Genomic DNA, 26,787 nt, shown 5'->3' with positions numbered 1-26,787 from the left:
AAATGGAGCTTAATGACTGCTTAAACGTCTGTTCATTATTGATCTTATACAAGTGTAGTGTTAAAGTTTATTCTAAGAATTCAAAAAAAGCAGTTACAATCATTTGAAATCTGGCCATTCAATGCAGATTTATCCAACACCGTAGCAATTATCTTTATTATACTGTTCCACAGCCAATGGCTATGATTTCTCAATCTCCAGCTCTCACATAAACATTTAGATGAGCATTTGGCCTCCTGTTGTGAGAACTTTGTTGGTCTGGAGGAAAACTGAAGAACATGTAACATCTGCAGAAACCACAGGCATCACAGACTATCTCAGCACAGCAGAGAGGGAAAAGCTGATCCCAGCAACATTCACACAACTTTGTGCTTGTGAACATCTTTTATTGTTTGAATGGCCCATCAAACTCAACAATAAGGCAGAAGTCTGCTTTGTCCTACTGAGAGTAGTAGAGCACATAGACTATTATCTCAGCTAGACTCAGTGGAAGATGGTTAAGTGTTAAGTTAGACTTGAATTGAAGTTTCATGTTTGTTTGTTTGTTTGTTTGTTTTACTTAGTTGGCAGATTTGAATGAAGTCAAAGTAAATATCAATGTAAAAATTATTTAACTGTTGTTATACCAACAACTTTGCTTCCATTTCCATCTCAAATCATAAGTTTCATCAGCAATTCAATTCAAAGTGGTTGAAAATGTGCAATTAAGGTTGTAACTTCTGCACCACTTTGATTTTCCTTATTTTAAATTGCTGCCTTAAATTTTATGTTTTCAAGTTTAAAACGAACACTTAAATCCAAGATTGAACACAGGCATCCTCACCTATTAACTCAATGTGATAATTCAAGAGAAAAAAAGATGGATTAGGACATCCTTCACACACATCTAGAACAGGATGTTGTCTACTTTTGATGGATAGCCGGACTGACATACTACAGCTCTTGAGTCACCCCTACAGAACATTCATTCACAAATAGGGCACCGGTCACTGAAAATATTCTCTGCATTGACAGATATACAGTAGAGATCAATGTGCTAGATAAGCCCATTAAAAGAAAGGGCTAAAAACCTTGACCTTAAAAAGAATGGTTCAGGGTATGATGTATGACAGCAGCCACAATGTGATGTACGGCATGCTGTGATATAGCCCAATTGAAAAGCAAGCACAGTCATTTAGAAACAAATTAGAAAGGTGTCATTTCGATAAAAGAATAAGATGGGATACTTACATCATCTGTTCTGAGCTTCTTAGCTGGACATCCTCCATCCACCGGGTGCAACATGTAATACAGACGCACTTTGTTTGCATGTTTCCGACTCTAAAAGGGAAGAACAGGGGAGGGAGGGATTACTTCCGTTTCAATATTTTGAGTTTATTACATTTTACATTTACATTTATGCATTTGGCAGACGCTTTTCTCCAAAGCGACTTACAGTGCAATTATTACAGGGACAATCCCCCCGGAGCAACCTTGAGTGAAGTGCCTTGATCAAGGGCCCAACAGTGGCATCTTGGTGGTGCTGGGTCTTGAACCCCTGACCTTCTGGTCAGTAACCCTGAGCCTCAACCACTGAGCTACCACTGCCCCACTATTAGTTAAGTACATTCAGAATCAGAGTCAATCATAACCATTTAGTTTTATAGGCTTATTAGGTTAAACAGGTCATGGTTCATCTGTAGTTACAGTTTAGTTCTTGGATTAGAAAGATTAGAAACCTTGAGAACTGTGATGTGGAGCATGGCCGGAGCTGAATCAGCGGGAGAGCGAGAAAAGGGGCGGCCAGAGACACCGGTTCAAGAGAGAGAGATGCACACAGCTGCGTGTGTGTCTTTTTATGTTTGTTTTAAGTTCATTTATATCATTAAACCAGCGGAGTATATTCTGGCCAAACTGGGGGAGCAACTACTGTTAAAAAGATCCTGTTAAATTTATGGTAAAAAAAAACTAAAAACTGGCAGCTGTGTTTGCAAGAACTTCACTGCACAAATACAGTGACCAAGTTTCAAGCATTATGGGTTGTAGTTTTGGTGCCTGTATATTTTACTGTTCACTACCGTATATATAATTAAATAATATAATGTTAATTATTCAATATACTGGAACAACAAAAATCTACTGTACTGTTAACCACCAGGTATCACAGGTGGTAAAACAAAAGGCCACATGATGACTTTCATTTCATTATTAGTGGACAATTTGGGAGCAATGGCCAATACATATTTGCAGACAGAGCGCAATGTCACTCACAAAACACACAAACACAAAATGCTAATAAAAACAAAAAGGAGCGATTTATAAATTATATTCACCATTGAAAGCACTATAACTACACATTATATGAGGGTTTTCCTTGTGAAGTTCATTGTTTTTGAAAATGTACAGTAATTTCAAATCATATGATTGCAACACACTCCAAAATAGTTGAGACAGGGGCATATTATGACTAATAACAATGTTACAAGTTGAAATTACAAGGTGTTGTAGAAATGTTAATACTCATTGATCAGTAATAGTCATTGCAAAGGAATGCCACCTTGTCTTCTCATTCGTAGAGGGAGATGAGGATAGAAAATGTATGTATGTGCTTATGTCTGAACCGAGACAGTATTTACGACTGAAAAGCAGAACCGAGACACTTTGGGAAAGGCTGAGTGGGGTCCTCTGCCCTCTTCAGGTCAGAGGTCATTTAGCACAGGGGGGTATGTTTGGGCTAGTTAGTAGTAAATCAGGGCTAGTGGCCTAGTCCCTGTATCTAAGGAATGTAGAGGGGAAGATCTGCTTCTATTGGAGACCTTGGGGAAAAGAGGTATAAAAACAAATCAGCCCTCCCCGACAATGCCTCACTCATGTCACAGTGTAATTCCTGTGTAATGACTGGGTCCTTCTTGCAAGAATAAATTCTTTTAAAAGACTGTTTGATTCAGAGTGTCTCTTATGCAGTGATAATGGTTGGTTAATAATTTGTTTGCCACAACAAAGGCAATGTGAAACAGATGTTAAACACGTGAGAACAAGGATCATTTGAGACTTGTCAATTTGTCTACAGATGCTTCAGCAAATAATCTTCCTCAAAGACAAACTTGAAAGATTTTGGGCATTTCACCCTCTACAGTGCACAATATATTTAAAGATTCAAGGAATCTGGTCAAATCTTGATGCGTAAAGGGCATGACGAAAACCATTTCTGAATGCATGTGATCTCTGATCCCTCAGACGTCACTGTCTTAAAAAACAACATTGATCTGTAATGGATATCATGAACATGTCTAGGGATAACTTTAGTAAACTTTTGTCAGTCAACACTACTTGCCGCTGCATCCAAAGACTCATCCATTAAGACTTAACTATGCAAAGCAGAAGCCCTACATCAACACTGTCCAAAAGCGCTGATGACTTCTCTGGGCTCGATCTCATCTTAGATGGAAACTAGAACAGTGGAACTGTGTTATTTGGTCCGAAGATTCAACATTTCATAAAGTTTTTGAAAAACAAAGCCATCATGTTATCTAGGCCAAAGAGGAAAAGGGCCATCCAAGTCGGTCCAAAAGCCAGTGTCTGTATGGGCCAGGGGTGTGTCAGTGCCCATGGAATGGGTAACTCATACATCTGTGAGAACACCATGAATGCAGACAGATATGTACAAATTTTTGAGCAACATACTGTATACTGCCATCCAGCACTGTCTTTTCCTGGGACGTCCCTGCAATTTCCAGAAGGACATCTTCAAACCACTGGATTACTGCCTGGATTACAAGGGCATGGCTGTGTAAACAGAGAGTGTGGGTGCTAAATTGGTTGGCCTGCAGTCCTGACCTGTCTCCAATTGAGAATGTGTAGCACATTATGAAGCACACCATATGCAATGAAGACCCTGTACAATTATGCAGCTAAAGACCTACATAATGGATGAATTTGGGGAAATTTGGGGAAAGTCCCAAAGTTTTGTGAACATGTTGCAATAATCTGATTTTAAATTACTGTACATTTTCAAAAACAATGAAATTCACAAGGAAAAACATAATATAATGTATAGTTGTAGTGCTTTCAATATAGCAAAGGGTGAATATAATTTTCAAACAACATTTTTTTTTTACTAGCATATTTCATACTGTCCCAAATTTTTCGGAATTGGGGTTGTAACTGATTTAAAAAATAAGAAGCATAAACATTTCAATAAAATATGATCAAAGGAAATGGGTCACGCAGGGACTTTTGGGAACACCCAATTGTTTTCCACCATAATTAGACAATTTTTTGACAATTTACCATAAAAGCATGTACTTGTTAAACATAAGACATTTTTAACATTAACTATAAGGTAAATCATACTTTTTTTTATTTAAAACATTTTTATTTATTTTTTTTATTTTACCAAAAAACTAAAGTTGTTCTTGTCTAAAATTACCATTATGCCTAAACAGACACTAATATTTAATTAAATGCAAATGTGGTCATGGGGGATGTAAAAGAAAGATGAGAACTGGGGGAGGGTTTAGGAATTGAGTGAGATACTGAAAAGGCAAACGGCAGTCAACAAGATGTGCCCATCTTATGCACAGGCCAATAAATAATTACTGTGGCTGGTGTTAAGTGAGTGTGGAGCCACAAATCACCAACCCATCAATTACTTGTATTTGACGGTACAGCTTTCAGAGAGTGGGCTAATCAATTCACTGCTCAGTTTACCTGAAAATGATGTTGTTTGACAAGTGGGTAATTGAACTTCATCCTCAACATAAAGGGCGGAAATGTAGGATAGAGAGTGGCACTGGGATAATCTGCATTGAAAGGCACTATTTCCTCCTAAAAGAGTGAAAGATTTTCTGTCTACTTTCCTTAGACTCGTAAAATGACACATAGACATAGATGAAACGACTCGATTGATTATGAATTGTTGAAAAACATAATCTGTCACCTTGTGTTTGGAGATTGTCTGAGAGAATCTTATTAGTCTGGTCCTCATATTTCTTTCAAGAGAGTAAATATGGAAAGAGACAGAGAACTGAGAGAGACAGATGGACAGTGGAATTCAAAGTTATTGAGAATGACAGACAATGGGAGAACTTGATCCCTCTCCACCACCTTTGGGAGTGTGAAAATGCAAAAATCTAAAATCATCTCTTTGCAAACAATTCTGTCCATAATTCATTCTCAGTTTCCCATAACACAATCAAGCAATAAAGATGAAAAATGTATAAATAATATAATTTATAATTTTATTTAAATTTACAATAACTGCAAATTACATTTTAATAAATGTGTTTGTATGACTAAATGTAATTTTGAAATTTTAAAAAGTATTAAATATTCCAAAAATAATGGTAGTGGAGACGGTCATAAACAAATGTCTACTGTAGTGAAACATCACAATGTGGAGAGAGAACGAGTCATTTTTGCAGCTTGGTTTCAACAAATGCTCTTTTTGCAGTGAGGAGGAAGTTTTGAGTTCTGAAACTTACAGCATGTTTTTATAGTACAATGAACTCTTACATGTGAAAAACCCCTTTAAATATCTCCTACAAGCAAAATGTCTTTGTTCCTTAAAAGTGGAACTGAATGCATGCAAGATAAATGAACTATATTTGGAAAGAGAAAACATATATTTAGAGGCAAATTGTAACATTCAGAATTTTAGATTAATTGTGTTAATGCCAAATAAATCATGCTTTGCCATTTTACCAGTCTGTATTGATTAATTTTAAGTTCATATTCCTCACTAATTTTAATTGCATTACATTTATTATGAATTAATAATGTTATCTAATGGCACAGATATCATGGCAAAGCATATGAGACAGACAGACCGATAAAAAGATAATGCTCTGCAGCCTCATTTCAGAGTGTAAAGCGAGGCTGCTTTTCCCATCTCTCTCAAGTGATAAATAGTGGGGTTGTTTTTGATGAAATGACACTTGAGGGCTAATTTGACCCGAAGTGTACTGTTAAGTACTCTCAACTCCAGTCCTGATGGAAGTATTGGGGATGATAATTACATAAATTAAAAAAGTTCTAAAAGGGTGAAATAAACTCAGATTGGGTTAGTCACAGCAATATATTTTGAAGTTCACAATTTAGCTCAAAGCCAAAAGCACATGATGTTCCAAACCCCACTGTCATTTTGCCAGAGGAAAACATCAAGCTCTACTCATGGATAAGCACAGGGGAAAAATAACTGGCAAACAGAGAAAGCTTTCAAGACTCATTACTGTAGAAGGACCCACACTACACTGGCAAAGGGCTGTTTGCTGAGATGTGTTTCCTTCAGGGTTTACTTCAAGTTTTTATATCAAAAGTGAGTTGAATAGGAGTTGACACTGTCAATAATGGGACAGGATTCCTGCTACCTGCACTGCAAGGTCTATTCAATTGTGTCTGTCTCCATTTCACCAACAGCACTATATTATCCTGACAACTGCAGGTATGTATCTTGATGATGCTGCAGGTTCAAACACTATTGTCAGACACATTGTTTCTCATTTACCTTGGTCAGAATGAGTCTGTAGACAAGCAGTGGAGTTGTTGTACAATATGTTATTTTTCCTAAAGCAGTTATTAATGGATTTATCAATCCATTACAAAGAACACCAGGCTGTCTTAGGAGATAACAACAACGTGTCATCAGGAAGCACAAATCAAAACCAGAACAAAGACTGTCTGGTGGGGTGAAGGCTGTTCACTTTCATGCTGAGACACACTTTAGAGGAACCCCAATGGCAGACAAGCACTGCGTTAACGTTGTCTTGCAACTTTTCAATCTGACATCTTAATTCAAAGGAAAAAAAGGTTCAAAAGCCCAATTTATTCTACATAGTTATTTCCGTTTCATAAAAAAATTGAGTTCAGGCTGTGAGGTGCTCGCATGTTGATCTAGGGTTTTGTGAATACAGATTTAGTGCATAGCTTGCATTATTGAAAACTTATTTGGTTCAGTTTTGAGCCCTAGAAATATCCAATTCCAGCTAGGCAAATTTTTATGAACATTTCTATGAAATATTGTTTAAAATGAAACCAAATCAACTGATCAAATATAAATACCAAAAATGTGCACTGCAGTCCAGCAAAATTTAACTTATTGTGTTTTACACAATAACTACAATTTGTGAGAGCGGGTCATAGTCAGTCAAAAATCATTATGACAAACACAGGAGTACCACAAGGATGTGTTTTATCACCGTTGTTATTTATTCTGTATACAAATGATTGTGTCAGCCATCATTCCAAATGTTCATTGATTAAGTCTGCAGACGATGCTGCCTTGGTTGGGCTTTTAACAGATAATGAACAGGACTACAGAACTGAGGTTGACCACTTTTATGAATGGTGTAGTGAAAACTCACTAATTTTAAACATTTCAAAAACAAAAGAAATGGTCATTGACTTTAGAAAAAAGCCCCCTCCATTGCAACCGGTTACTATTAATGAGACAGTTATTGAGATTGTGGAAGAGTATAAGTACTTGGGTTCTATTATTGATCATAAACTCACTTGGTCAGCCAACACATTAGCAAGATACTCAAAAGCACAGCAACGGCTCTTTTTTTTAAAGAAAATTGCGCAGCTTTAATGCAGAGACTAGCACCCTGACATTGTTTTATTTAACTTTTATTCAGAGTGTGGTGATTTTTGCCATCCAGAACAGGAACATGCTGGACAAGGTGACAAAAATGGGTAGGAAAATTACTGGATCAGATGTGAAAAGCATCACAAATCTTACTGACCAGCATACCCTCAATTTGGCACTGAGGATACTGGAGGATCCATTGCACCCACTTCGCACAGAATATTCCCTCCTCCCCTCTGGATGTAGATTTAGAATGCCCCGAACAAAAACTAAACGACATATTACATCATTTGTGCCGAGGAGCATTCAATTAATGGATCATCTATGGGCATATAGACTTATTTTAAATGTGCATTATTGAATATATATCTATTTATTGATTCTTTAAGCTGTTGAACATTTTAGATGCGTATTATTGAATATATATCTATCTATTGATTCCTTAAGTTGTCGAATTGATAATTTTATGTCACTATTTGCTGTGTTATTGTTGTTCTATGTTTGTTGTGGTTATGTTTATTGTGGTTCCATGAGTGTAAAACAAATTCCCCATGGGGCAATAAGGTTTTCATCTTTCATCTTCATCTTTAGTAAGACCCAAAAACATGTAAAGTTGTAAAATATTGGTTGGTGCTGAAAAAACAATACTTTTATAAATATAATTAGACATCTGTATCAAATAGACTGGGTTATTAGCATGCCACAGTTCCACTGAATATTCTATTCCAAAGTACCAGACTTGTATGTGTCTTCATTTTCTGGCCTCTAGTTACTTAGTCACTAATTCATGTTCAGTCCCAGTTTTATGAGCAGGCAGATACACATAGAGTGCAAGGAAACAGAGTGAGATTTTAGATTTAGGCCAAATACTCGTTGCATGGGTACAGAGCCCCTAATGGCTCCTCCACAATGCATGACATTCAAAGACGTCGGATCGTGGTACCGTTCATATTGCACAACTGTCTGACTTGTCACTGAAGTCGTAGCATTTTCAAATTACATGATGAATACATGACAGGAGTGAACGCATTGCAAAACATTTCACTATTGACGAATCCCCAACGACTCTGCATGGACTCCAAATTACGTTTCACAACAGAGTATATGCGAGAAGTGATACGAGATACAAAAACAAATGCATGATCATATGTTATGCATTTCAGAATATGATGTGTATGTTTTTACTTGCCTCAAGGCATCATATTTTTTATTGGTTATAATATGAAAAAGTACATCGTACTGTAAAATCTAACTATTTACTTACCTGACTGTACAAGAGAATTGGCAATATCTCTCCAACTCATCTCTTTCTCCACACGGTTGTGGTACAGTTGAGAGGAAACCAAATCTGGTGCTCCTTCCAATGTTCCACAGATGTTTCCTCCATTTCTTCAGCCCAATGAGACTTTCTTGACACAGCAGCCATGCTAGTTGATGTTCTGTTGCAGGTTCATCAAGATTCCTCCCACTGAAACTTCCCATGCCCCGTTTCTTGCTCTCTCATTGGCTGCAGGTCAACGCTGCTTTTGTATCCATTCAAATCTTATTTCACACTGCACGATTTGGAATCGCAGACAGGTCCAGATATTTAACATTCTAGATATCACGTTGACATCAGCGACTCTGTGATTCTCTCAAATCGGGTCTTTGATAGTTCATTCATTGCGAACGTCACTCACGAGAGCGAGCTCTGATTTTTCAGGCTTTTGTCGGTGATCTCCACAAAAATGTATGCGAAACAAATCGTGCTAAAAATTGTGTAGTGTAAACTCGGCATAAGAGGAAAGGGCTGGATTGCAATAGTTTTGCATTCTTTGCATAAGTTTTCCATGCCCTCTCAATAGTTTTGCGTTCCCTCGCAATAAATTTACCATGGTTTTACTACAGTAACCATTTTTTAACCTTGATGTTCGTAGTAAAACCATTGTAATAATATGGACAAATTAAAACTATAGTAATAAAAACCATAATGTTGTGCTTATTATGGTTTTACTATACAAATACCATAGATTAAGAAAGTTTTACTACAGTAACAGAGTAGACTATAACCATAGTTAGTAGTAAGAACAGTAGTAATAGTAGTAACCTCTTCTTCAATATATTACATCACTGGCACATAACTGTATATCTATAGTATATTTCTCTTTTTGTATCTTTTATGTCATTTTTTTTATAATTTTTTTTATGTCACTATGTATACATGTTTAAATGTATACATTTGTATGTATGTATATACGTTGCATTTTCTTGCACTGGAAGCTTCTGACACCATAACAAATTCCTTGTGCGTATAAGCATACTTGACAATAAAGCTCATTCTGTTTCTGATTCATAACTGTTGTAGGCTACTCATGATTAGTTTTTTGTTGGAAACCATGCTTTTACTATAGTAATACTGTAGTAACTATAAAAAGTAAGTTAAGCAACCATGTCTTTTTTTTGTTTTGTTAGTTTGGGCATTTTTTTTCACCATGGGTTTAATACAGAACTGTATTATTTCATTTTTATTTATTTATATATTATAAAATCATCTTTTTTTAAAGGTGCATTATATACCAATTTTCATGTAATATTCACCTTGTTTTTGCCAATGTGTGAATGGCTTGTAATGCAACTTAAAAAATTAGCCCTTCCTGACATGCGAAAGGATGTGGCGTTTATGCACGCTCCTGAGAGCCTTGCCTCAGTAATAGCTTCTCTTCTGCTATTCAACAACGACAACAGACAGTCTTCAACACTAAGTAATATTGTCTTAGAGATGGAATCCAGCAAACGTCCGGCTCCCAGCACAAAACCTACTCCTATACAAACTGTGAGTAAGCCAAAACAATTTTTTTTAAATGTAACTACTGAATCCCTTCTGGCTAGGAGGAAACATGATCGTAGTCGAGCGAAAACTAGAGTGAACATCAGCAGGGCATTTGATTCCTGGAGAGACCTTCGTTCAGTTTTAGAGATAAAAAATAGTTTTGGGGATCAAAACTGACCCTGAATTGGAGTTTTCTTATGGACAGGTAAACTTATAAAACTAAAAAGCATGTGAAATATAGTTACATAAGGATTGATATGTGTAATTTTACACATATTAGACATAATACAATGTTCCTATCAACCCATTTTTTCATACTCTTTAAAATCCTAAATTTTAAACATCCTCTTAATTGTTTTACACAACTTTTTTAATTGTTTTATAGCTTAAATACCATTGTATTTGGAGTAAAACATAATAACCACCAAATTATGATTTTTATTCCCATTTTTCATTTTCTGTATGATTATTATGATTTTACTATGAATATAAAGGTTCCCTTTCATAGAAACTTGAGCTGCATAATTGTGTTGGGACATGCCCTGAGTGTCACGTGTCCTGAAGCCCTTGTACAATCACGGCAATTTATTGGCTGGTGGCGCTTAACCCTAAGGAGCTACGTCAAAGGCTCCATAAAAGCATTCGCTTTGGTGCCATCGAGTAAGATTTTCTGTTCTTCAGTGCACAATCTTGTCTGGCCTGTGTTGTACCAATGACTCACACGAAGTGAGGATCATTATTATTCTCCCTTTTGTGTAGCAACACAGGATGGAATTTCAGAAACAACTTACGTCATTTTGTACAGCGTTATTTCAGAGCAATTTTAAAGTGTTTTTTTTTTCTTCAAAACATTACATGAGTCCGAAGGGGATAGCAGCATTCTTTGAGGCTCACAATTTCTCACCATGAGGTGTTATTCCCACTTGTTCCAGTTCCATGGACTCAAGATTGGAGCTTATTGTGCAGGTTCAGTTTGAGATATTTGGCTTTGCATCTGAGAAGATTGGAGTGTGAACGGACATTAGATTCTTCCTTGTGTTTGTTGCTCTCCCCTTTAATGAAAGCGTGAGTCTTGCCGGACATTCTCTGAAACCAAGCTCGGCAGCCATTTTCTGACGAACAAGCGTGCAAAACAGTTACCATGTCTTGAGCCGTCGCTATTAAAAATGCTGTATGAGAGAATTCGTCATTGATGGTAAGGAACAAATTGGCCCCTTTTTCCCTATTGTCTTTTTCTGTGTCGTTCTGGGAGAATGCACATGAATAAGGCAATGGAGGAGCGGCCTCTGCCTTTCTCTATCTCCTCTTCCCGTTCGAAGCATATTGCTCGCGGCAGAGGGGATCATGCATGGATTGGTGAGCCTGGCCGTAGAATGAGGAGGCTGGAATGAGAGAATATTTACCATCGGAGTGATGGCGAACCAACACGCGATCGATTCATCTGTGCCATTATTCGTTTGGTATGTTATCAGGAGATGCTATCAGTGAGGAATTTTAACTAGTGTCTTTTGTAATTTGCCCATTCATGGACCATGCAGGCATTCTGGCATCACTGCAATCTTTGCTCTGTTTTTTTGGTGGTGGTATGGAAGTCGTTCTTTTAAGTCAGCTGTTGGATCTACACAAAATGGTTTTGCAGTACAACCAAGCGCATCATGTTAAGGAATGTTCTGATTCTGATTACTTTGGTATTTCCCTTGCCCCCCCCCCCCCCACCATCTCGCGCTGGGGAACGAGTTGATCAAGGCGATGATTTTTTCCGCAAGGGTGTTTCACGCTATCTGGGTACTACATGTTGTTCCCCCATTTTAGCTTAGACTCCCCCATAATTTCCAATGGCAAACAAGCATCCAATATTGTCAGCTTGATTTTTGCCTCTGCCTCCATGACCAAAGGTCTTGGAGCATGTGTAATATAAATCAATGTACTATAAAAATAGGTCTACACACGAGCCTGATGGGCTTGCTGTGTAAAGAAGGATGAGGCCCTATTCAGTGAATGAAACTGGACCATATAAATGTATCCGTTTCTCTGCTGTTTACCATTCGGTCAGTATCGGGATGAGTTCACAATTGTCGATCGTCCAACAACCAGAATATGGTTCAGCTTTCCACCGCAGCTTACAGTGCAGTTAATACACAGCGTAAAAAGCTAGTGCAGTCAGCTAGTCATTGCATATTGTATAGGGACCCCTATTGTGACTACATCGACACAACTTCGAGTGAGTGACTGATAGGGAACGTCCTGGTTACTTTCGTAACCTCTGTTCCCTGATGGAGTGAATGAGACATTATGTCCTTCCTGCCATAACACTGAACTATCCGCTGAAATGGCCGGGACCTTGTCTCGGCTCCTCAGCACAAAACCTGAATGAGTAGCCTTTTCTCAAAGATCAGGGGTGTTTGGGGCTCCCAAGTACGACCCCTAATGTCACTACATCGACACAACGTCTCGTTCCCTCCATTAGGGAATGGAGGTTACGAAAGTAACCAGGACGTTTCATCTTCAAGTTGGAACATTGAATCCACCACTGTTGTGGCTGCATTGTCCTCTGCTGCTAATTTCACCCCTCTGAGTGCCATCAGTGGCAGAAACAACACTGCGAAATCACTACAGAGTGACTGGGAATGAACAGAAAAACATGCATGGTGCATTTATCCTTTCTGTAGTTGGTGCAAGAAGGATGTATATACTGTACAGGCAACAATTATTAAACCGGATGAATGTGGTCATCATAACACTGACAAAATAACAATTTAAACATTGGATAATGTAACTGAATACACCATGAAAAATGCATAATGCATTCAAAGTTAAAACTTAAAAATAAAATAGCCTGGACTGCTCTTATATATATATATATATATATATACATACATACACACTCACCTGAAGGATTATTAGGAACACCTGTTCAATTTCTCATTAATGCAATTATATAATCAACCAATCACATGGCAGTTGCTTCAATGCATTTAGGGGTGTGGTCCTGGTCAAGACAATCTCCTGAACTCCAAACTGAATGTCAGAATGGGAAAAAAAGGTGATTTAAGCAATTTTGAGCGTGGCATGGTTGTTGGTGCCAGACGGGCCGGTCTGAGTATTTCACAATCTGCTCAGTTACTGGGATTTTCATGCACAACCATTTCTAGGGTTTACAAAGAATGGTGTGAAAAGGGAAAAACATCCAGTATGCGGCAGTCCTGTGGGCGAAAATGCCTTGTTGATGCTAGAGGTCAGAGGTGAATGGGCCGATTGATTCAAGCTGATAGAAGAGCAACTTTGCCTGAAATAACCACTTGTTACAACCAAGGTATGCAGCAAAGCATTTGTGAAGCCACAACACGCACAACCTTGAGGCGGATGGGCTACAACAGCAGATGACCCCACCGGGTACCACTCATCTCCACTACAAATAGGAAAAAGAGGCTACAATTTGCAAGAGCTCACCAAAATTGGACAGTTGAAGACTGGAAAAATGAGTCTCGATTTCTGTTGAGACATTCAGATGGTAGAGTCAGAATTTGGCGTAAACAGAATGAGAACATGGATCCATCATGCCTTGTTACCACTCTGCAGGCTGGTGGTGGTGGTGTAATGGTATGGGGGATGTTTTCTTGGCACACTTTAGGCCCCTTAGTGCCAATTGGGCATCGTTTAAATGCCACGGCCTACCTGAGCTTTGTTTCTGACCATGTCCAGCCCTTTATGGCCACCATGTACCCATCCTCTGATGGCTACTTCCAGCAGGATAATGCACCATGTCACAAAGCTTGAATCATTTCAAATTGGTTTCTTGAACATGACAATGAGTTCACTGTACAAAAATGGCCCCCACAGTCACCAGATCTCAACCCAATAGAGCATCTTTGGGATGTGGTGGCATGGGAGCTTCGTGCCCTGGATGTGCAACCCACAAATCTCCATCAACTGCAAGATGCTATCCTATCAATATGTGCCAACATTTCTAAAGAATGCTTTCAGCACCTTGTTGAATCAATGCCACGTAGAATTAAGGCAGTTCTGAAGGCGAAAGGGGGTCAAACACAGTATTAGTATGGTGTTCCTAATAATCCTTTAGGTGAGTGTATATACACACACACACTGGAAAGCAATTTGTCAGGTAGGCTTGATTAAACATGCTTTATAAAACTGCCTTTGATCTCAGCTCATTATCAAGAAAAAATTGTAATATCAGTTGACAATAGATCACTTACAAATGACTAGCTCTAAAGTAATGTAATTACTAGAGCCTTTTCTTCGTTGCTTTCAAAAGAGATGCCGGAGATATAAAATTCAGTTGTTTGGTTATCCTTGTGCAACCAATTATTTGTTTCTAAGTTTATTTTAAAGTGTCTGATTAACACGATCAGAAAAGGAGTAAAAATTATCTTGCCGGGATACAATTTCTTACAGTTGTTAGGCCAACCAAAACATCCTGCCTTAGCCAACTCTAGAGGAACTAATTGTGCAAGCCAAATTTAGAGCAACAATAAAAGGCCTCATTGATCCTTTGTGAGGTAATAACAGAGGAGATGTTCACACAAAAATAAAAATTCTATCATTATTTACTCACCCTGACCCTTCAGAGAGGGTGGAGCCCAAGCGGTCTCTTGTGTGACGTATTCGCGTAGTTACCGATATAATCTCACATTCTCGTTTGAGACATCCAGGATAAGAATACAAATGCACCATTGTGAGTAAAGAAATAGATAAATACAACTCAATTCCAAAACCAACCAAGCTACTGTAGAGTGTTCCTCCTCACAGCGTTCCTCCTAAACAGCACTGCGTCAGTTCTCCCGTGTTTCAAATTCCAATGCCACTACATCACACGTGCATATGCGTAATTTTTCCCCCCACCCGTATTCTGCTAGGTCATGCCTCATGCGTTCGGATTGGCTACTAAGAGCTACTTACAAGCGGTCTGTGATTGGCCATATAAGAAGTCGTTCATATAGCCTTAGTAACCATAGTAAACTGCGGGACATTATATCGTATCAGTTGCAAGAAAAACAAACAGCCACTAAGTCCGAAGTTTAATTCAAATTTTAATTGGTTAGCATTAGACAAGACAAAAATATCACATGCATGTACGAATATTCCAGTGTATGAACATGTGTGTGTTTTTACTCTCTTCTGTCCAATACAGCTGATAGACATTTAATATTAATTATATTCCAAACACCTCAATATATGATATATAACATAAATAGTATATTTATGTTAACTCTATAAATTCTTATTATCATTGTAATATAATGCTACATATACTTTTAATAATATAGAATGTATAACTATAGGTAGGAGTGCTTAAACACACACACACACACACACACACACACACAGCAAACTTTTTTTATCTAATTTAATTTCAAGACATTAATAGTCATGTCAATTACGTGTTATATATTATTATTATTATTATTATTATTAATATTTTATTTATTGTTATATTTATTATCCAATAAATGGGGGATTCTGTACATACAGGCACTTGACCTGATCAATATAGTAAAAAAATAAAAATACAAAATAAAACATTTCCATACATGTAGTCTCACTCATTGTTCAGGACAAAGTAATGTCACATATAAAAAAATATTTTCTTTCCAGTACATTTATCAAACATTTACTATTAATTAAATAAAAAAACACTACGTTTTTCTACTCTCGCAACGGCAAATTGTCAGAAGTTATAGAATCACCCTAATGACTTATCTTGGTCAGCTTTTTTCAATCCCAAAACAGCAGCACTGGCATGAGTTTGGGGCAGGACTATCGGTTTGTCCAAACAATGAGAGATAGGGGAAGTGTTTGGGGAAACCTGTTTGAAAATAATCCTTTATTTTTGCAATTCCGTTTGGTGAGGCAAATGCCACATAAATTATGGGCTTCGAGAGAACATCTTGTTTTAATTTTTGAGCTTGCATCACTCATGTAATGACACATCATCTGTATGGTCCATTAATCATTTGCTGCCACTTCGAAAAGTCAGTGGGAATGGGGTAAAATTTAAAATTGTTTAAACAGTGTATGCCACATTACTACTAGCAGTGCAACACAACACTAGCAGTAACTTTTGATGCTTCAAACCATAGAGCTCAATGTATTTCGGCAAGACTGATGCACGTCATGTGGAAACCTCATTACGCGCACATTTTCTTTATGTAACTTTGAGAATAAAAAAATAAAAAACAATTTTTCAGTTATATTTAAAATTTCTCTACCATATTTCTTTAAATTGCTAAATGAGTCACTATAAACAGTTGCCAACTTAACTTGTCATGATAGATCACAATAATATCTCTCAATCTGATCTACATTAGCATCCTTTAGTTCTAACTCGAAGTCAGGGGGCTCTGCAAAGACACACGGAGGAAGACACATGGACCATTCCAATCATGTAAAAGTGGGTCCAGGATGATGAGAGGGAGGTTGGCTCTTGAAGACTGATAATATCACCATGACCAAGCTTAAATGAGAGCCTGCAGTCTTCCTGCTCTCTGCTACGCCTCTCATACATATGTAAGATTAGAAAATGCTGATCAGAATTGCATGGAGAATACACAAGCCAAGGGCACACAAACAGATAGAGAGCTAAACAACAAAATTAAATCAAAGATCCAGAAGCACAGCTCACCACAGAGATTACACCCCATGGGAAACACAGGCCACAGACCTCAATTACTGCATAAAGAATCCAAATAACTTCAATTTGCTTTATATAAGGCATACCTGCTGTCAGTAAATGATATGTAGAAAAAAGATCCCCTTGATGCACTGTGTTAGCAGTCATAACAGCAAAGCAAAACAAAGTGGTAAATAACGAGATATTTGAGGAATCTTTACTATCATTCTGTTCCAGATGCTTACATTTAATATTTAGAGTATGCTGGCCTGGAGCTTGGCAATAAAATCTATTAGTCCTGTACTTGTGACGTACTCACAGGCATTGGTAATAGTGCAACCACACAAAAGAGCATGATATAACTTTGAGAATAAGCACATAAATATGGACCCTACAGTAGATCGTTAGCTTTAAGACTATGAAATAAAATCCAATGACGGAAGCATTATTCCTGTCTACGATACTAATGTATTAATAATGTCCCTTTTAATACAGCTGCAGTTGAACTGTTCAGTTAAAATATGTGAATTCTCTCTCTCTCTCTGTCTTTGATGTTTCAGGAGTGAGGATTAAAACCTCATTGCAGAGGAAACATTTAGCTTACAGCATAAGTTCTACAACCCCAATTCCGAAAAAGTTGGGACAGTAAGAAAAATGGTAATAAAAAAAAGAGGAGTGATTTGTAAATTATATTCACCCTTTGTTACATTAAAAGCACTTCAACTAAACATTAAATTATGTTTTGCCTTGAATTTCATTGTTTTTTTTAAATGTACAGTAATTTCAAATTATTGCAACACAATTCAAAAAAGTTGGGACAGTCGAGTGTTTACCACTGTGAAACATCACCATTTCTTCTAATAACACTTATTAAACATTATATAAGCATTTGAGCACTGAAGACACAGGTTGTTTGTTGAGTTTAAAAGGGGACATTTTTCCCCTTTTTCATACGCTGGTCTTCAGCTGCATAATTGTACGGGGTATTCGTTGCCGTATTGTGCACTTCATAATGCACCACACATTCTCAATTGGAGATGGTCAGAACTGCAGTCAGGCCATTCTAGCACACGCACTCTCTGCTTATTTGGCCACTATTTGGTTTTATTTTGTCAGTATATGATCCTGCTGAAAATGCTGGGACATCCCTGGAAAAGACGGTGCTGGATGGCAGTATAAGCTTCTCCAAAATTGGTACAAATATGTCTGCATTAATAGTGCCATCACAGATGTGCGAGTTACCCATGCCATGGGCATTGACACACCCCTGGCACATAGAGAAACTGGCTTTTGGACCTAACGCTGATAACAGCTTGGATGGTCCTTTTCATCTTTGGCACGGAGAGCACAACGGCTGTGTTTTTAAAAAAAAAATTGAAATGTGATCTCATCAGACCAAAATCTGGTTCCACTGTTTGGCTTTTTTAAGGTGAGACCTTTCCCAGAGAAGTCGGCAGCAATTGTTGATGTAGTCTTAAACTGTTATCGTGCACCCCTTGTTTTGAGCTCAAGCCCAAATGGACATACTCAAAATACAATGGCTGTAGTTTACCCCCACATTGTACAGGCATAATTTTGGTCAATAAAAGTAAAAATCTATAAAATTGTTAGAAAAGCTCACATTTATTGTAAAGTGATCAGCTATTTTTTCCCCCATAAATATTTATATTAAATAATATAAGACAATGACCTTGTTGATCCATAGAAACATAATGGAGCGAAGCCACAAGTCTGATAATGTTCTATTTCAAATTTGAGGATGATAACTTTAAAACTCATATTTATATGAATAATTTTCCAAGACCAAGTCTAATGAAACATCATTAGTCATTAGATTAGCACCTAAATACAGAATGGTAAACATTATACAATAAACATTATCTTGTCCATATATTTTACTTCCAATCATTATCGAGTTGTTATAGACGTGTGTTTCAATAATCTTATGTGGATTCCGATCATATAATGAGAAAGCAGATTATTGGCAGATGAAGATGATAGAAGGTGTACAGCTCTTCTGCAATTGCAGCTACAGAAATATCAACAATCATATACAAATACCAGAGACTGCATGGAAATAATAGACAAATCATATATTTTTGTAATCGTCTAATTACATTAAGTATGAATTTCAGATTACAAAAGCTCTTTATTTTACAGAGAGTTGACTGATAAACAATAAATAAACACTGATTCTCCATCGGTCTTTCTGTGTTCCCTCCCACTTCTCAAAGACTCTAATAAAGACTCTTACAAAATGCTTAATTAATAAGACAAAGACATGTCTCTGTAAACAGAAGTTTAAATCCAAAGTGAAATCTGAACTTTAATAGTAATGATTTATCTGATAAACATAGTCAGTGGATACCTGAGCTTTCATCTGAGGATCAAGGTTACACTTGAGAGAGCGAGACAAACAGAGAGCCCTAAGAAGCCAAACTTTTTTTGTCCTGGACAAACTAAAACAAACAAAGCCAGTATTTACATTACGTGCTGCGTCATTTTAAAATGGTTTTGTTGAGGGTGACGTCACTGTGTTTAATGTACTGTTCCAGCCATGAAAGCAATGCCAATAATGCAGGTTTATTGGCATTGCTTTCTCTCTGTGGATCACCGCTTTTAGCGCTGTATCGCTTATTTGCATTATTAAATGTGTCAGGTTATCTAATAAATCCGCAAACTCTCTCCACGCATTTGCTGTGGCCATGGTGTCTTTGTTGATTTTATGTTGTACACCATTGTACAACATCCAAACCACACCCACAATTCGTTTTAACCAATCATTTAACGCTACATGAGCAGAGTTCTCCTAGGTCTAGAAATTCTGAGATGTACAGGAGAAATATCAGCAAACAAAAAATTCACTTTCCCTGCCATTTGTCATCTTGTTTAGGCTAACTAAAAGAAGCCTGTTCACCCAGTAAGTATAAATTAGCCTGGAGAAAGACTCTTCAACAAATCTAGTTCTCTACACAAATTAACTGTCCTCACTGCATGTCTCTCCACATTAGGAGCATGAAAGCAATTTTTTTCACAACTTCCCACTTTTTGTGCTTGTGGCAGTTTGCAAAAATGTAGACAAAGCAAAAATAGTGTCACATTTGTGAGATATAGAATACAACAAATCAGCAAAAAAAAGAAAACAGCTTTTTAGCAGTTGTAGGCAATTTACCCAGCAGTTTTTGATGTAGCATAGATAGTCCTACTCCACACCTTGCACAGCCACACTCCCACAAGGGACGACCCTCCAAACTGCAATCCTGCCAAATGATGAACTTGGCACACTCACACCAACAAAAACAAAATTAATATTTTACATTCACCAGCAAACTACCTTCTTGTTGTACTCCATGACTGTCTGGGCAAATACATTTTCTTCCTATCTGGGCCAGTTCAGATTGCAGCTCTTTTGACAAGTGGCCCTATTCCGCTCTCTTCAGTGACCACCAGGATACACTCTGTAATACATCTAAGATGTTTTCCTCTCAACACAGATCAGAGGAGATGCACACAAAACCTCTTATGATTAATCATGCCAAATTCCAGAAAACAGAGCTAACAGAGCTGTAGTTTCCTTTCCTCTGAGAGGAACCACCATTATATCAGTGCATAATATTCACAGCTTTATCACAGCCTAGATTTAGGGCCATACAGCACGATTGCGAGTGTGATATTGCTTTTATACAACAGTTCAAAGAAAAAGTTAATACAAAATTAGGAAAAACTAAGGAGTCACAAAAAATAAATTATAATAAATAAATATACGCATTTGTGCATGGAACTACTTTCTGAGGCCATGTATCAGGATCTGCCATTGCTAGTTCAAAAGACATGCACAAGCCAGAACAGTGTGTGTGTGTGTGTGTGTGTGTGTGTGTGTGTGTGTGTGTGTGTGTGTGTGTGTGTGTGTGTGTGTGTGTGTGTGTGTGTGTGTGTGTGTGTGTGTGTGTGTGTGTGAGAGAGAGAAAGAGAGAGAGAGAGAGAGAGCGATTGAATTTGTGTGATTACCTGCATCTGTCATGACTCCCAAAAAGTAGTGTAGTGTTAGTCATCTTTTCTGGTCAAATACATCCCGTTTTCTCTTTGTCAAAATAGCCATCCGAGCAGGGGTCTCCCCCTGAGTTTTTCATGGTAGCCGGTGCACAAAAGTCATTCATTATTGAAACTTTTCTCTCCTCCACCATGTTGATTACATCTCCTCACAACTCTGGTATCAGGAAAGCACCCTGAGTATTTGTGATTACTCGGACGGATGTGTCTCTTAGCTATGATAAACCTTAATGTTGAGGCTGTTCGAAGCTGTAGTGTAGTAGTAATCCGAGTGATCATGAAGTGAGAGACATTTCCGATGACTTAAAGAAACTGTTCACGGACTGACGTGCACGTCAAACTTTACATGCTCATAACACATACAAATTGTCGTTTGTCGCCACCTGCTGACTAAAATCTTTAATGCCACAGGGATAAATGAAAAGAGACACATCTAGCTCTTTTACACATCTGTGCTGCTCTTACACTTCAGTTTACAACACCATGAACACAAGCGGAGTGATAAAAACAGTAATGTGTCCAAGTGCTGATGTGTGAGACATCAGAACTCATGAACCATCTCTCCTCCAATCAGATTCTAGGACAGGAACAAACTGTTGTATAAACGCGTAACGCCCTACACCTGTGTAACAAGTGCATACAAATGGAAATCACTTAATTGCACTCATAGAGCTCTAAAATATGATTGCACACTAGCAGCAACAGGTGTTGTACGATGAATTCGGCTGAAACTGTGAAAACTGAAATCAAAACCATGTAAGAGAACGTAATACAGGAAACACCAGGAACGGGAGAGAGATGCGCCTTTTCAGTGTGAGGAATCGAATGTCCGTTTGAAGCACGAGAGTGATCTATTCTCACTTAAAATGTAAGTTTACAGAGGTTTAATGATTGTGCCATATTAATCTATTATATATAAAGCTGAACATTATGTATAATAATATGGGAAATATAATCCTAATGTAAAATGTTGTGTCTGATTTTATTTAATCAGTAAATTATTATTATTTGAAATTATAGGCATACACTTCCATTGAATATGTATTTTTGAAAATAATTTTTAGATATAATCAGAGACAGGTTACATCAGAGAATTTCAGAAAAATAACATTTGAATTAAAAATATTTTAAATGTATTTAATCAGTGACAGTGTGTAACAGCATATGTATCTAAACTATTTTTTTAATTTCAGTCAGAAGAACTATTAGCTTCGTGAACCGAACCATGAGTTCAGTATCGTAAACCAAACCGAAACGTGAGATGAGTGAATCGTTATACCCATACTGGTCATACATTATTATTATCACAGCCGTTCTATAAGCAAGAAGATAATATCAAGTATCTTGCTATTTAGACATAATGTGTTATTTTGTTAATTTTTGCTCCACTAATGGTAATCAATCCACACAAAGCCAAAGCAGGATCAACCATTGTGTTTTACCATCAATATGCAGAATGACAGCCTGTCTGGAACACGGCAAACACAGACAAGCAAAGTGATTAACAGTTTAGTGTTCCAGTTATATTAAATATCAGCTCTATTAGAATGCTGCTTGTAGAGGACCAGAACTAACTGTTGTATAATGATGCATAATATTCCCAGCTTTGTCTTCTAGTCAAACATTATTGCTATTATGGGACAATTAAATCAGCTAAATGTTATTGATAATGTTAGTAGTGTTAACCTACAGAGAATGAAATTTCAAACACATAAAAGTGTACTGTACAGTCTCACGGCATAATAATTTTTTTTTCACAATGCAGCAGCTCTTTGGTGTTGTTTTGGTAATGCATATAGTTTTTTTTTTTTAATCTAGACTGGTAACTTAAAGGTTGTAGGTTCAAACCCAGAGGGAATATCCATGAACTATTACCACTGTGCCCTTGAGCAAGGCACTTAACCCCTAGGTTGCTCAAAGGGGATTGTTATTCACTTTGCATAAATGCATCTAAAAAAACAAAAGACTAACATAAAAACAAATAAAAGGGCAGAAATGTATACAGACAGACAGACAGTAGATGGAAAGCAGATCTCACCTCATAATGTGCCACTCTCTGTGACTCTGAGATGAGCTGAGCGCTGCACACTTTGCAGTAACTGTTTGTGAAAAGGCCCTGGTCCACCTCTTTTGACTTCATCTGGATAATACAAAGAACATGATTTTAACATTCTTCACCAAGTTTAAATAAGATTAATGAATCTGATAAAAGTAGAAAACCACTGCACACAGTGGATAGCTCTGAAACATACACTGGGATAAACACACTGTCATGAAAACATGTGTCACATGAATTAATCATTTCTGTCGCGCATTGAAACAGTGTGCCAGCACCAGGACTTGACATGCTTCTGCTAAAGCTGCATTTCCCTCCTGAAACAGCTTATAAAAGACAGCAAATGTTTAAGCAACAGAAAAAAAATCCTTCATATGATTGCCATGTGGTAAAAAAAATATAAATAAATAAATCCAGGTAAAGGTGCTGTAAGCACTGGTAGGATTTATGGCATGGACATATCCTTTTTACCAGACAGATATCCCTGAATTAGGTTTCGTAAAATATATCTCACCTGTCTCTGTGACAGTTTTCTGATCTTTTGATCTTTCAGAAGATCAGAAAACTTTTGTCAATTATTTTGCATGTTCACAGGGCAGCCCATACTGTATATGGAAGCCCATACTGTATATGGAAAGCAGGAAATTGCCGCATGTTAAGATGATTATTCAAGTTAATGGGCATATTCAGCTTCATAAGCAGCTGTTTGTTTGTTGAGCGAGAATGCTATTTCCAATCTCCTGCGTTCGAGTGGACATAAATTAGGCATGTTTATTTAACGTGTTCTTTTAATGCAATTAATTATATAAATAAAGAACACATTAACAGTTTGCGGTCAATTGTAGGCTTGTTCAATGTATGAGAATAAAACAAACCATACATTTAGTTCTTAGGACACTTTATATATATAATCCATGCTTTATTCATTTTGCCACAATAATGCAATTTATTTAAAACTGAATTTCAACCTGAATAATATCTGTATTAAAGGCCCAACATATTAAATGTATAAATATTTGAATAATTACACATAATTGTTTTTAATTATCTTTATTTGGGGGCCTTTCTCAACAAATAAAGAAGTATGCAATTCAGTGTGATTTATCCGATTAATTATTCAGCATGTCATGTAATTAATTTGATTAAAATTTGTAATCGATTGACAGTAATAATATAAATGGTAGTGAATGGAGCACAAAGTCTCATGAGACCACATCTTAAGTCTGGCAGAAGTTCCAGAATGGCTAACATCACTTGCAGCACCTTTAATGGCAATCTATTGCAAAACCCAAAACTAAAAAAAAAAAAGTTCACAAAGTTCACTTTAAACTTCTTCAAAAAGTGATCAGGTCAAAAGGCTTAATGGTCTAAAATTCCCATATTAGTCTAGACAGTACTTGATGGATGAAACTGGGTACAGGTATAGGAGAAAAAACTAATAAAGAGATTATGGAACAGGGTAGGGTTGCACCAACTGTGCATAAGGTCTCACTTAAGTTGAGACGTAAAGTTCACACTAAGGGATTAGTAACTACTAGTTAGTTAGTCAGTGCTTAATTTGGTTGCACCACGAGATCTTAAGGCAAGACTTAACTAGTAGGTCGTAAGTTCACCGTAAAGTAATATGTAGTCGCATAATATGATGTTTACTTGTACTGATCTAATAAGCAGCCTTCAAATTTGTACACAGAGCTGTGAATTTCAGTTTGATCTTGTTAAGGTTGATGTTCAAACCTTTTTTGCTCATGTAACAGTCCGCTGTAATAAATTAAATCCCAAGTGAAATATGATACGTAATAAAACAAGATTCAGTAAATAACAATATTCAATAATTGTGTCTAAAATGAATAAGTGGTAATCAGTGGCGGTTCTACACGGGGGCCTAGGGAGGCCCGTGCCTCTGTAGACATGTCCCTGGCCACCCCTGTGCCCCCCCGTGCTGACCAAATAAAAAACTATGAATTTATTATGATTTTACACGCGAGCGCCAAAAGCGGAACTAATGTGACGCAACGTTCTACACGGGTAAATTAGAGTGGCGCACCCAAACACTGTCTGCGGTGCTGCTCGGTGAATGAGAGCTCAGCAACTACTCTTGGAGAGAGGAGCTATACGATTTCTCCTGTTGCAAGAGTTGAAGGTAAGCAAAACGATTTAATCTCGTAAGTGATGTAAGTGTCTCGTAAGTGTAATGCATGCCCCTACATTTTTTTCTTCTTCTAATAGTTATCATGAAACGAGGAAGGGACATAGCGTCCTTTTTTGCCCCAGTAAACAAAAAAGTAAGAGAAACAAATCAAGGCATTGAGAGTTGAGGAGCAGGAAGAGGGAGTGCCAGAGGAGTCAGTGGAGGTTGGAGAGAGGGCATGTGATGAAAGTGAGGGCTCTGACACAAAGAGGGAAATTCTAGAGGGTGAGGAGGGTGAAGAAGAGGGTGAGGAGGATAAAGCAGAGGGTGAGGAGGATGAAGAAGAGGGTGAGGAGAAAACTCTTAAAACAGTTGCTAACCACGACCCACTTGTTAAGAGAAGATTAACTTCCATTCACAATGCAAAGTACACAAGCAAGATCATCCAGAATGAGGTTTTGGGTTGTTTGGCAGAAATGGTTCGGTCTGAAATCATAGATGAAGTGAAGAACAGTGAGGTTTTTAGCATCATGGCAGATGAAACAAAGGATATTTCAAAAAGGGAACAGATTTCTTTCACACTCAGGTACTATTACAATGGGGCCATTAAGGAGAGTTTTCTCCATTTTGAATCTGCAGAGAGGTTAGATGCAGCAGGGCTTACTGGAAAAATAGTGCACTTACTGGAACGTTATGGCCTGAACTACAAAAATAACCTCGTAGGCCAAGCGTACGATGGCGCTGCCGTTACGAGCGGTAAGCATTCAGGGGTTTAGGCAAGGATCAAAGAACAGGCTAAATTTGCCTTCTACATCCATTGTAGTGCACATTGTCTCAATTTAGTGTTAGTTGATGTAGTCAAAAGTGTCCCAGAAACAGGGGAGTTTTTTTCTTTGTTACAGAGTATTTATATTTTTACCTCTGCCTCATATGTGCACCCAAAATGGCTGTCTCTCCAAAGAGAAATGTATGGCAGAACAAGAGAGCTGCAACGTTTAAGCGACACACGTTGGGTGTGCCGATTTCTAGCCCTACGTAATATTATGGACACTCTACCTGCCCTTAAACGACTACTGCAAGAGATTGCTCAAGAACGTCATGGTGAAAAAACTGTTGAGGCCCGAGGTCTTCTGGCTCAAATTGACCTAGAATTTGTTGAGCATCTTGTTACTCTGCGTAAGTTGTTTGGGGAGACAAAGCTACTGTCTGACATGTTACAGTCAGAAACTGTTGATCTGTCAAGAGCTGTTGACTTAGTAAATGCTTTAGTCCAAACATTGAAAGACCACAGGCAGGAGTCTTTCTTTGATAAGTTGTGGGATGAAGTATTGAATATTTGTGAGCAGTGTGATTCTGCAACAATGTCAGTGGCGAAATGTCAGAAAATGCTGAGCTCTAGACTCAGTGGCTACTGCACACTAAGCACTGTTGGTCAGAGGGAGGTAGAACGTGACAAAGATATGTTTCGCACGTCATTTTTCTATCCTGTAATTGACAGCATGCTCAATGAGTTGAACAGACGTTTCTCCAATACCAACTGTGAGCTCAT

The 26,787-nt window shown here is 37.6% G+C and overlaps 1 protein-coding gene across 4 annotated transcripts in view; it reads right to left on the bottom strand.

Annotated features, from left to right (window-relative positions):
* LOC127636199 (zinc finger matrin-type protein 4-like) overlaps positions 1 to 26,787 on the bottom strand; it is a 151,033-nt gene that overhangs the window by 94,147 nt on the left and 30,099 nt on the right. For 3 of the 4 annotated variants that reach the window (XM_052116654.1, XM_052116637.1, XM_052116627.1), the window contains exons 2-3: positions 23,093 to 23,194; positions 1,231 to 1,320 (exon numbers count right to left, since the gene is read on the bottom strand). In XM_052116654.1, the coding sequence (XP_051972614.1) occupies positions 1,231 to 1,320; positions 23,093 to 23,194 (192 nt within the window). The remainder of the gene's footprint in view (positions 1 to 1,230; positions 1,321 to 23,092; positions 23,195 to 26,787) is intronic. The other variant, XM_052116645.1, reaches the window with a different exon arrangement.

This window comes from Xyrauchen texanus, chromosome 4, assembly GCF_025860055.1.
Source record: "Xyrauchen texanus isolate HMW12.3.18 chromosome 4, RBS_HiC_50CHRs, whole genome shotgun sequence".
Taxonomy (NCBI): Eukaryota; Metazoa; Chordata; class Actinopteri; order Cypriniformes; family Catostomidae; genus Xyrauchen; species Xyrauchen texanus.
This window is presented reverse-complemented; position numbering and strand designations above follow the sequence as displayed.